The sequence below is a fragment of the Curcuma longa genome, chromosome 3 (genome assembly GCF_044706935.1).
Source record: "Curcuma longa cultivar G26 ecotype Majalengka, Jawa Barat chromosome 3, ITB_CL_G26_1.1, whole genome shotgun sequence".
Taxonomy (NCBI): Eukaryota; Viridiplantae; Streptophyta; class Magnoliopsida; order Zingiberales; family Zingiberaceae; genus Curcuma; species Curcuma longa.
The window spans coordinates 3758394-3771760 of NC_133863.1; the positions used below are offsets into that span (position 1 = coordinate 3758394).

The 13367-nt window shown below is 40.7% G+C and overlaps 1 protein-coding gene and 3 pseudogenes across 1 annotated transcript; 1 reads left to right on the forward strand and 3 right to left on the reverse strand.

The window, feature by feature from the left end:
- Nucleotides 1-3525: 3525 nt before the first annotated feature.
- Nucleotides 3526-4552, reverse strand: LOC141823053 (casein kinase 1-like protein HD16; annotated as a pseudogene).
- Nucleotides 4553-5144: 592 nt separating this feature from the next.
- Nucleotides 5145-6298, reverse strand: LOC141823055 (casein kinase 1-like protein HD16; annotated as a pseudogene).
- Nucleotides 6299-6754: 456 nt separating this feature from the next.
- LOC141823056 (adagio-like protein 1) lies at nucleotides 6755-9069 on the forward strand (annotated as a pseudogene).
- A 476-nt stretch (nucleotides 9070-9545) lies between these two features.
- LOC141824171 (LEAF RUST 10 DISEASE-RESISTANCE LOCUS RECEPTOR-LIKE PROTEIN KINASE-like 2.2) lies at nucleotides 9546-11871 on the reverse strand. The gene is made up of 3 exons (XM_074711415.1): nucleotides 11788-11871; nucleotides 10987-11049; nucleotides 9546-10882 (listed from the first exon to the last, which is right to left on the reverse strand). The coding sequence occupies exons 2-3, from the start codon at nucleotides 11045-11047 to the stop codon at nucleotides 9639-9641; spliced, it is 1305 nt and encodes a 434-aa protein (XP_074567516.1). The 5' UTR covers nucleotides 11048-11049; nucleotides 11788-11871; the 3' UTR covers nucleotides 9546-9638.
- Between the last annotated feature and the right edge of the window lie 1496 nt (nucleotides 11872-13367).

Here is a 13367-nt window from a genome sequence, read left to right on the forward strand (position 1 = left end):
AGTTGGTATGATAAAAAATATATGCAAAGTGCAGGCCGTGTTGCGTATGTGATGCTCTTTCTCTTAAGGATCGAATTAATGATAAATTTCAATTAATTGCATTGATTCAATTTTTGAGGGTGATCGGTTCGGTCCCACGGAAATTTCTAACCACCAGGGTAAATCGGAAAGCTAAACGAACTAGGATAGTATCGATATACGAAGCTTGAACTAAGTACAACATTTTGTTCTTGCGATCCCTTATTATTTTGATCCCAAGAAATATGTGCACATTTTCCCAAGTCCTTCGTATCGAACTGCTTGGACAACCATACTCTTACGTCTGACAACACTTTGACATTGTTGTCAATGAGCAAAATGTTATCTATGTATAGTACAAGAAATACCATCATATTTCCGTCACACTTCTTGTATACACTAGACTCATCCGGACATTGAATAAATCCATAGGAGTCTGTCCTCTGATACCACTCATTTGTCACACCCCGGGAGGTCGTCCGAAAAATTTCGACAGCATCTCCCCAGTAACTATGACAATTCCCCTAAATACATGCATAAATATTCAGCCACAGGCGGCTGAAATAAGGACAACACGTCCAACAACAACACAGATACACAAAACAAAAATGAAACAGGGTCTACACGACCGTAACGACTAACAAAATGCAATGTAATACCAAAAATATTACCACAAAGAAACAATCTCACACACCATATCCAAAAGTTCGAAACAGAAAACTCCAAGCGACCACAATAAAGACCATGTTCACAAAATATAAATCCATGTCCACAATTCACAACTATAAACCATACCAATAAACGATAAACTAACTACAAACCAACAAAAACCTCCCGAGGTGAGATGGATATGGTCAGGTAACCATTCCAAGCTCCAAGCAACCTATCTGCTACCTGGGGAGACAGGAAACCCCAGGATCTCGGTGGTGAGTACAAAATACTCAGTGGATAAACAGAATAAACAGTGCATGATCAATATATAAGATATACAAGCTAAACAAGTGAATAATTATCATAGCTCATATGCAGGGCATGCGTAATAAAGGCACACAAATGCATCAACCAAGTATACAATCAAATGCAATATCTATATACGATCCATTGCCGATATAATGCCCATAATGCAAGCACATGCATGGATGCAACTGCCACACTCGTCCTAGTCATGTATATATATATATATAACGCTGGGGCTGTCCGACATCACATTGTCATAATTTCAGCCCTACAACAAAGTAGTCTGGTGACAAAATAATAGGTAGCCATATTCAACTACCTATAGTGCACATAATGCAAGTGTATGCATGAATGCAACTGCCACACTTGTCCCAGTCACGTATATATGATGCTGGGGGTGTCCGACATCACATTGCCATCAATCCAACCCTACAACAAAGTAGTCTGGTGGCAAACAGAAATTCTTAATTGCTAGATAACAATCGTTATCATGCCCCATGATGTTATGATCAAGTTAACAATAACCAAGAGCAACATGAATAGACAAATTTGCTAGATAACCAAAGGTTCATGCGAGCAACGGTATAATTAAGGTATAGATGTTCATCAAGTCAACCGAATTAAGGACAAGCAAGGAACAATCAAGAGTATCATTAAGGTATCAACAATAAATAGGAATACAATCAAGGTATCAACTAATAATAATAGAAGGATGACATGCACTAGAAAAGGAAATAACCTGTATTGACCAAGTACAGGGATTACCCACCTGATTGACGAAATCATCGCAATAAGAATCCTAATAAAATCCTCCGCGTATAGCAGGATTAACAAATCGAGGTCCTTAGCCGGCAGCAGGGTACGACGTTGGCTCCCTTTGGCGACCGACGGCAATCGAGCAGGGACCGACGACGCTCGAGCAGGGGATGGCAGCAACGACAGGGCGGCGGCGGCGGAAAATCACAGCAAGTCGGCAGCAGCGTCGGCCAGCGGTTGCGACGCAGCTGGGCAGAGGATCGTGGTGAAGACGCGCAGCGGCGTCTTCGGCAGTAGAGTTGGCGGCGGAGTTTTTAGCAGAGGAGGGAATCACGAAGGCAGAGCGGCAGCGATCGGGGGCAAAGGACGGGCGACGGCAGAGGAGGTGCAGCGGCTAGGGCAACAGGGCTGCCCTCGCGGAGGTTGATGGCCCCCCTTTTAAAGCCCTCTTCGATTCCGAGTTCTCCATAGGCGAGCGACGCGGTCGCGCAGGCGGTGGCTTGCGCGGAAGAGAAAAAGGCAGCAGGGCAAATTTCAGTTATAACGAGGAGTGCACAGTACCTTTTCAAAAATTGGGGTTATGATTTAGGTTAAACCGAATTAATTTCATTAAATCGAATCGGATTAAATTTTTGGTTTACTTGGTTTCCTAGCCAAACGACTTCCGATTTGACCCAAACAAATTTTGTTGGATTTGTCTCCACAAGACGAATCTTTTCATCCATTTTATTTTATCAAAACCTCTTCCAGCATGATCTATGATTTTATCAAATTAAACCAATTTAATTTGGTTCAATCTTGATTCGTTTGGTTCACTAACCAAACGATCTCTGATTTGCTCTAATTTAGTTTCGTTTGATTCGTCTTCGCGAGACGAATCTTCTCCTCGCATCCATTTTGACAAAACTTCATCCATCACGAACTAACCCAAGTTAGTTTCATTTGATTCAAAATTGATCTACTAAAATTGGAATAAAAGGAATCAATAAATAATTAAAGAAAATATTCTTAGATCTGATATCCTCCTCCACTAATAAAAATTTGATCCTCAAATTTACTAGCTATCTACTATAGAGCCAAATACCGTAATAACTCGAACTTAATTGAACGATTTCTCGTTCCGCTGTGCTTCCACTCTAGTCGTAGCAGTAACTTGTCTGAATTTTGTATTGGCCGGTTGGCTAGCTGAATATGACAGTGTCTGTCTCCACTCTGGCTGAAGCTGACTCTGAGGTATTGATGTTGGGAATTGAGGCTGCTGAAAGGATAATTGGTATGATCGAGACATCGTTGTCTGCTGTGAAGGATACTCGGTCTCCGAAATAGTGGGGCGTGGGAGTTCTATTGGTATAGCTGTCTGGTCCCTCCCCTGTAGCAGATATATCTGTGGCTAAGATGGTAGGATTTGTTGTTGCTGAGTGGCTCTAGTCCTCTGTGATGTTCTCTGCGATCGTTGCTGTGTAGATTGTCCTCTAAAAGCTGTAGCATTAGTAGACTCCAACTGAGCCTTCAACGTACACTCTCTGATCGTATGGCCAGGACGTTTGCAGTAATAACAAATACAGTAATCCAATGGACATTCGTCCGTCGGATGACTATGCGATCCGCACCGCATACATTTCCTACCCTTACCCTTCCGACTTAGCTGGGAAGTATTATGATACTTTTCTCCTGATGATGGCTCAGTCTTCTGTCTCTTCTGACCAGAAGTTTGTGAACTCGAACCCGTTGATTTTTCTGCGTCTCTCTCACGTGTAAGCTGCCGCTGAGTAGACTCAATGATTAGAGCCCGATCTAAGGCCTCTCTGAAGGTACTAATGGAGCAACGAAAAATGCAACGAAAAATCCAATGACAAATCCCGAAAGAACCGAACTGCTCTGATAACCTTTCGACATCACTACAAGTGAACTTCCGTTATTGGCACCAACAAGTGAAGTGACATAGTAGATTTTTTCCCATTGATCCAAAATCCACTCCTTGTGAAGGAAAAATGGAGACAGCTCATAAACTTGAGATGTGAAACCAGTTCTAGCATCCATAATAAGGGTCCACAGGTTAGAACAAGATGCAACACAACTAATAAGCAGACTATCCTCATTTCCTCTCTCAACATGCTGTGTCAAACGTGCATCAGCCACATTGTAGTGATACCTTTGTTTCATTGGAAGCCTAGCATTGTACACAGAAATCCACTGCGTGGCAGGTACACCCAAACGAATCTTCTTCTTTTGTTGATTCTCTTCTTCATCATTGATGGTCAATCTACCACGAATTTTACCAACCTATTGAGCACCATCAATGTTAATTGGCCTAACTACTGGATTTGGATTAATTAATGTTGATACATCATGTATCTGTTGTTGCATGCCTCGACTAGTATTGCTCGCGTCGAAGGAACGATCACGAAGAATCGGGAGGTTCCTCAGATTTCCACAAACCAAATCCTCCGATCTGGGTGTTCTTCTTCTTTCTGGCACAGCACCTTTAGAACGCATCCACAACGTTGTCTTTCCATTCCTTCGACTTGGACGCAACCACCGCTTCCCAGGTATGTTCTCCACAACCCTTATATAGGGAAATCAGGGAGACAAAGGGGTGGCTTTGCCCCTTCGTCTCCATCTGTTTCAGAAGATGAAGGGGGACGCCCCTTCATCTCGCCCCTTCATCTCTGAACGTCCAACAATTAATCCATCAAATAGAGAAATAAGTTTTGTGTAGTTAATTAGGTTCCTCGTCAAATTTCATGTTAACTACAATCTCAAGAAATTGCTTGAATGCCGGAGGGAAAAAGGAACATAGCATCTCTGGAGATGTTGCCATCTTTTTCTTGTAAACTAAAAATGATTTGTTGTCACCCAGATATCCTTGCCATGGCAATCTTCCTCAATGAAGGAAAATTAATGTGTAAGCAAAAGACTCCAAATCATCCCTCCAGCTTGCCGTTCTTCCAAGATGTGCATTAACACTAGCATATCTAACAGTTTATCTAAACACATCAGGTCGTTGGTCATAATCAACGTGAACACCACTACTAGCATCCCGCCATCTAGTTGCTAATCCAAGGTTCATGCGAGCAACGGTATAATTAAGGTATAGAGGTTCATTAAGTCAACCGAATTAAAGACATGCAAGGAACAACCAAGAGTATCATTAAGATATCAACAATAAATAAGAATACAAAACACAGATAAAACCGACAACAACAAATTTGAAATTAGACTAAACCTAAATCCTAAACTAATGCAATGAAAAATTATAAACCTAAACACTTAACCTAATAAATCGAGAGATAAAATTAAGTTACGAAGACTACGAATACACAACAATTCTGACGACAATTCTGTCCGACAACGAAAATGGGCACAAATGCAATGAAAAATCCAATGACAAATTCCAACAGGATCAAACTACTCTAATAACCTTTTGACATCACTACAAGTGAACATCTGTTATTGACACCAACAAGTGAGGTGATATAGTAGTTTTTCTCCCATTGATCCATAATCCACTCCTTATGAAGGAAAAATGGAGACAGCTCATAAACTTGAGATGTGAAACCAGTTTCAACATCCATAATAAGGGCCCATAAGTTAGAACAAGATGCAACCAACTAATAAGCAGACCATCCTCATTTCCTCTCCTAACATGCTGTGCCAAACGTGCATCAACCATATTGTAGTGATACCTTTGTTTCATTGAAAGCCTAGCATTGTACATAGAAATCCACTAGGTGGCAGGTACACCCAAACGAATCTTCTTCTTTTGTTGATTCTTTTCTTCATCATCGATGGTCAATCTACCACGTTTTTGACCAACCTTTTGAGCACCATCGATGTTAATTGACCTAACTACTGGATTTGGATTAATTAATGTTGATACATCATGTACCTGTTGTTGCGTGCCACGGCTGGTATTGCTCGCGTCGGAGGAACGATCACGAAAGAATCGGAAGGTTCCTCAGATTTCCGCAAACCAAATCCTCCGATCTGAGTGTTCTTCTTCTTATCCGGCATAACACCTTTGGAACGCATCCACAACGTTGTCTTTCCATTCCTTCGACTTGGACGCAACCACCGCTTCCCAGGTATGTTCTCCACAACCCTTATATAGGGAAATCAGGGAGACGAAGGGGTGGCTTTGCCCCTTCGTCTCCTTCTGTTTCAGAAGATGAAAGGGGACAATTAATCTTTCAAATAGAGAAATAAGTTTTGTGTAGTTAATTAGGTTCCTCGTCAAATTTCATGTTAACTACAATCTCAAGAAATTGCTTAAATGCCGGAGGGCAAAAGGAACATAGCATCTCTGGAGATGTTGCCATCTTTTTCTTGTAAACTAAAAATGATTTGTTGTCACCCTGGTATCCTTGCTATGGCAATCTTCCTCGATGAAGGAAAATTAGTATGTAAGCAAAGACTCTAAATCATCCCTTCAGCTTGTCGTTCTTCCAAGATGTGCATTAACACTAGCATATCTAACAGTTTGTCTAAACACATAAGGCCGTTGGTCATAATCAACGTGAACACCACTACTAGCATCCCGCCATCTAGTTGTTAATCCAAGATTCATGCGAGCAACGGTATAATTAAGGTATAGAAGTTCATTAAGTCAACCGAATTAAGGACATGCAAGGAACAACCAAGAGTATCATTAAGGTATCAACAATAAATAGGAATACAAAACACAGATAAACCCGACAACAACAAATTTGAAATTAGACTAAACCTAAACCCTAAACTAATGCAATGAAAAATTATAAACCTAAACACTTAACCTAATAAACCGAGAGATGAAATTAAGTTCCGAAGACTACGAATACGCAACAATTCCGACGACAATTTCGTCCGACAACGAAAACAAGCACAAATGCAATGAAAAATCCAATGACAAATCCCGAAAGAACCGAACTGCTCTGATAACCTTTTGACATCACAACAAGTGAACTTCCGTTATTGGCACCAATAAGTGAGGTGATATAGTAGTTTTGCTCCCATTGATCCATAATCCACTCCTTGTGAAGGAAAAATGGAGACAGCTCATAAACTTGAGATGTGAAACCAATTCCAGCATCCATAATAAGGGCCCACAGGTTAGAACAAAATGCAACACAACTAATAAGCAGACCATCCTCATTTCCTCTCTCAACATGTTGTGTCAAAAGTGCATCAGCCACATTGTAGTGATACCTTTGTTTCATTGGAAGCCTAACATTGTACATAGAAATCCATTGTGTGGCAGGTACACCCAAACGAATCTTCTTCTTTTGTTGATTCTCTTCTTCATCATCGATGGTCAATCTACCACGTTTTTACCAACCTTTTGAGCACCATCAATGTTAATTGGCCTAACTACTGGATTTGGATTAATTAATGTTGATACATCATGTAACTATTGTTGCGTGCCTCGGCTGGTATTGCTCACGTCGGAGGAACGATCACGAAGAATCGGAAGGTTCCTCAGATTTCCACAAACCAAATCCTCCGATCTGGTGAAGATTTTTCCTTTGAAATGATATAGAAATCCATTTAATAGTTGATTGAGTAGTGACATGTTTTTAACCATCTTCAGTAGCAGAATAACCATACAATGGTTCTTGATAGTCTACATAGTATTTGTCTTGTTATGAACCAAGCTAGCTAGGTGTGCTTTAGGATTCCTTTTGAACAATTATTTTCCTTTTTGTTCTAAATTGATTGAACCTGTAGTGGCTGTTTATAATTTTGTGTTTTTGCTGGTGGAGTTTTGATCAAGTATCATTGTTAAGGATGAATTGCCTTGATTTGAAGTTGAAGTTTTCATGGACCTTCAAGATTTTCTGTTTACCCACTGTAAGCCATTTTTTCCTGCAGCCGGTTCTTGCAATGTAGAGGGCCATTTGCTCAAAGGAGGCATCCTTTAGTAGATGCTGCAATAGTTTCTGAAATCCGGAGCTGCCTGGAAAAGGGAATTGAGTTCCTAGGTGTTCTATTGAATTTCAGGAAGGATGGTTCCCCTATGATGAATAGGCTTCAGTTAACACCAATATATGGGGATGATGATACCATAACCCACTATGTAGGTATTCAATTCTTCACTGGCACAAATGTTGAGCTGGGTCCACTTCTCAGTCCTGCCACCAAGGAATCTGCCAGACCTGATCGCTTAACAGCTGATCATATGTTCCGACCTGTTCCACTTGGACATAGTCATATCTGTTGTGAATTTTCCAGTATGTTGCAGTTGAGTGATGAGGTATTGTGTCAGAAAATCTTTTCAAGGCTCTCGCCAAGGGATATTGCATCTGTTGGTTCAGTATGCAAGAGGTTATATCAGTTAACAAAAAATGAGGATATCTGGAAAATGGTCTGTCGGAATGCATGGGGCAGTGAAACCACCCGTGCTTTAGAAAATGTGCCTGGAGCTAAAAGACTTGGTTGGGGAAGACTTGCAAGAGAGCTAACCACTCTTGAAGCTGCTGCCTGGCAGGAACTGACAGTTGGAGGTTTTGTGGAGCCATCCCGTTGCAATTTCAGTGCTTGTGCTGTTGGAAATCGGGTGGTTCTTTTTGGAGGGGAAGGTACAACCAATGAATGATACCTTTGTTCTGGATCTGAATGCTAGTAACCTAGAGTGGAGGCATGTCAAGGTAACTTCTGCACCTCCAGGTAGATGGGGTCACACACTCTAGTTTAAATGGATCATCATTGGTTGTGTTTGGTGGTTATGGAACACAGGGTTTGCTCACTGATTTCTTCATACTGGACTTGGATGCCCAATTTCCAGCATGGTGTGAAATATCAGGACTTGCACCTCCCATGCCCAGGTCATGGCATAGTTCTTACACTGTTGACGATACAAAATTGGTGGTTTCAGGAGGGTGTGCGGGTTCTGGTGTGCTTCTCAGTGACACACCTTCTGTATGTCACAATGGAAAAACCTGTACGGAGAGATTCCAGCATCATGGACCACGCCATCCAGATTAGAACCCCCACTGAAGTGTACGCAAAATACTTATGTTTGGTGGTCTTGCTAAGAGTGGGCCCTTTGATTGGGTTCCAGTGATGTGTTCACAATGGATTTAAGTGAGGAAGAACCCTGTTGGAGGTGTATTACAGGTAGTGGAATGCCTGGTGCTGGAAATCCAGCCGGAATTGGTCCACCGCTCCGCCTTGATCATGTAGCTGTTAGTCTTCCTGGAGGCCGAATACTCATATTTGGTGGGTCTGTGGCTGGTCTTCATTCTGCTTCACAACTTTATCTCTTGGACCCAACTGAAGAGGCACCAACATGGAGGTGTACTGAATGTTCCTGGTTCTCCTCAATTTGCTTGGAGCCTCTTCAGGAGGATTGTCTACTCATAACACTTTGGAGTCCTGCTCATTAAATCAGCTGTGCATTCGCTTTCAGTGCACAGATCATCCACGAGAACATCGAACTGCCACATGTGCTTGAATTGGTTAATCTCAGATATATGCCGATGTTTTCCTCCATCTCAAGCATACTCACCAGACTTCATTGAAGGCCTTTCCTATATAAAATGTTGATCAGAGTCCGCCTTTGATTTTTAGAGTTTGGAGGAGATGCGAGACGGTACTTGTCCAGAATATTTTCTCTTCCACTGTGCATCATAATAGCTATCGTTTTTCGATTTGCTTACTGATCAGGCCAACTACTGAACCAGTTTAATTTTGCATTGTAGTAATCGAATTTCTTAAAATAAACAAAGTCTCGTGTCGATTTACTGGACAAGCTCATGCAGATCTTGTGCAGGAATCATGATCTCCGCAAGTTCAGGATTGCAACCATTAACGTACCCATGGCAATGAAATACGCACCTCTGTTATACAAGCAGAACCACCACCTGCTCAAATTTCAATATATATCAATCGCTCAAAGATTCCAAACAATAAACTCAAAAATAATATGTACTCTAAATTAATGGCCTTTCTAGAACTGAAGGCGATCCACTGTCGTCTTTGCTATTAATCCCAGTGTTATCGGTAACTGTCGTGCCGGTCGTGGCACCTGAAACAGAACTCGCAGAGACGGAAACCAGGTGCTGAAATGGGTGTGTAGGCGGCACAATTTCTAGCTCCCCTTCAAGCATCCTCACCACACTGTTCATCGACGGCCTCGCCTCCTGCTGATACTGAACGCACCACAAGGCCACCTGACACATCCTCTCTGCTTTCTCCCTATCCTTCTCCTCAATCCCACAAGACGATATGATACTCTCCATATTCCCCTCCTCAAACTTTCTCCACACCAACAGCGGGAACCATTCCAATTCGTGGCTCTCCTCCGTTCCCAGAACCGTCAGGTTCCTCCTCCTCCCAAGGATCTCAAACAGCAGCATCCCGAAGCTGTATACGTCGCATTTATGCGTCACGGGAATCGGCATCCATAGTTCAGGCGCTGCGTACCCTGGCGTCCCCCGCGCTCCAGTCAGCGTCGTCACCGAGCTGATCCCCTCCCGGTCGCAGAACTTGGCCAGGCCGAAGTCCGCCACCTTGGGCGTGAAGTTTGCGGTGAGCAGGACGTTGGCCGGTTTTATGTCGTAGTGCACGATCTTTTGTTGGCATTCCTCGTGCAGGTATCGGATTCCCTTCGCCGTGCCCACCGCGATGTCGTGCAGCTTCCCCCACTCGATCCTTTGACTGTCGTCGAACAGATACTTGTCCAGCGACCCGTTCTCCATGTACTCGTACACCAGCGCTTTCACCGACTTGTCGAAGCAGAAGCCGTAAAGTTTGACCAAGTTGATGTGGTAAGTTCTACCAATGGTGCCGATTTCCGCCATGAACTGCTCCTCCGCTCGCTTGGCGGAGTTGAGGAGCTTGACTGCCATGGGTAGGCCGTTGAGGAACTGGCCTTTATAGACGACTCCGAAGCCTCCGGAGCCCAAGACTTGGCAGTAGTTCTGGGTGAAATTTTCGAGGTCTTGCGGGGTAAACCTCATGGGTTTCTCCTTCAAGATGTCTTTGAGAAACTTTTCTACTGGTTCGGTTCCCATTCTGGAGTCAAAAGTGGTGGCGGTGACTGTCGCAGTAGGTTGCTCTGGATCTGTCGACGCTCGCCGTCCATCCTCGTATTTTAACCTCATCCTCATCAGCCTGCATCTCGCGATGAAGTACGTTATTGCGATTATTACTATGGCACCGACGATTGATGCTACTGCAATAAGCATGTCAAACAGAGAATTATAGTCCAGAACTCAAGTAGTTATCGTAATTAGAACATGTTAGCTTTCAAAGAAAAAATGAGGATTTTTAGCTTACCTATAGTTGCAGCCGTACTATCTCCATTTGAGCTAGACGATGCGCTAGGAGTACTCGACATACCTGCCAATTTTGAGAAGAATGATTTGGTATTCGTAGAACAAAAATACTTACAAATCTAGTGAGGTTTCTTAAGGTTTAAATCGGTATACGCAGTCTCAATTTCCTAAACCACATATTTTCGATTTCATAACAAATCCAATAATTTTTTTTCTGTGATTCATATATTTACGCCATTCAATAATTTTAGGCATGCTTTTTTCTAGAAGAGGGTAAACCTACTAGTAATCTTGCAACTTGCAACATCATAAATAAAAAAAATTGTTAGACTAGTTCTCACAAAGAAAGCCCTGTCATTATTCTTCCGTGTGGAATAAAAAAGAGCAGATCGAATCACATAAAGACTTACGCAGATGATTACTGTCTGATGTAACTTCTGTATCTCTGTTTAAAGATTCATTTCCTAAATCTAAACTCTCCTTTTTAATCTCAAGAAATATCACAATTTCTTCGGCTCTCTTTTCATTCTACTATCTGTAGCAAATACGTGCAAAGTTTTAAAAAACACAGGAAAGAGAAACCATATGGTAGAGAAGGAGGAAAGCAAACTTTTTCTTTAACCTCTGCTGTAAATTTTGCTCAGGTTTTCCTATCATTCCACAATAAAACTAATTTTTGATGCTTTCGGGAAACAGAAAATTTGTTGTTTGTGGGGAAAATTCTGAAGGCAAGGCAAAAATTGCTGAAAATTTCAGGAAAACATTAGAAGATCGCTTAAAGCCTTGGAGTAGGGAGGAATACCTGTTTTTTCCCCTCGGTTCTCAATCCAACTCAAATGCTTCTAACAGCTTCAGAGCGCCAGAGTCAATTCTACAATTTCTAGAGAAGACGATGATGATTAAACTAATTAACCATTCTTGTGGCTGTAGTAGAGAATTGGTTCTTTCATACTTGGTCAAGGTATCAGAGGAAAGGTCAATCACGTAGGCGTCACTTTTTCCTTTTTAAAATTAACAAATATTTCTTATACTTATAAATTTCATACTAAATTTATCGCGTATCATATCATCAATTTTTGTATCACATATTTTACTGAACCTCCTAAATCAATTATATTATTTTTATTATATATTTTATTTTATTTACATCACCTCCAATTTCATAATACATTACTATATTTTTGTGATTAATATATTATGACTTATTAGTTAATATTTTAAAAAATTATTTTAATAATATTTTAACCGTATCATTTATTTTTCTATTTTTAATATTCATTTGAATTAATAAATTTTAAAAAAAAATTAATTTTTCACATTCATAATCAACCATTAAAATTAATATTCTTTTGAATTAATAAATTTTAAAAAATTAAATTTTCACGTTCATAATCCATCAATAAAATTAATATTATTTGCAAAATAATTATTATTCCGAGGCATTTTGTTTTTTCGGTCAGCGTCAGATGTGTGAAGCAATTCCCCAATCTCTAGGGGACTACAATGATGATGCGAATTAATTAATCAATCTTGTAGTGATGGCAGCGGTAGTATTTTTATACCCTGAGTATAGCTGAGTTGATTACGATGTAGACTTACAGAAGAGGATAAGAGTTCGAATTTTGACGAAGCTAGGTAATACCTTCTTGTGTCGTGATCAATTACAATTTCTTAATTTATTTCTTCATAAATGGTCGTGGGATCGATTGTGTGGAACCGCTATTTAAAGGCGTGAGCGAAAGGGCGATCACATTTGCCTCATTTTCTTGTTAAGTTCACGTCTTCTCCAGGACCACTCGATCGTTTTCACTTCTGCAAACCGATACACGGCTGTCAGTTTTCCGCGTCATAGGATAGCCAAGACGCCTGTATGATGCTGCAGGACACCAATTTTGACTTAATTTTTTTTAAAAAAAAATCAGACCTACAGGAAAATTTTATTGCTGAATCTGACTTACACATGAATAATCAACCATTCATAGGTTTTCTTTTTAGTTATATTTTCATGTTTCTCATCCCCTAATTATTCATCTCCAAATAACTTCAACCTGAATGATCAATTTGGCTGATTTGTAGACACAATCAATTCTTAGTTATTGAATAACAGCAAAACGACGAGATCATTCTACCAATAGCCATCACATGGATCTCCCTCTGTCAATTTGCTCGGTTGACTTTAACGAAACAAGTATGATATGTTAAAATTTATTTATCTATTTTGTGAACTTATATGTTAAAATTATAACACACGGAATTGCCATTACGGATAAATCCAATAGAGTTATCTAATAGATTTTTTAACCGTGGACTGAATTGAAGGATATGGATTTTGCGTGTAAAAATTTGTTACTAGATTTCAGTCATCTATGATGGGCGCTGGTA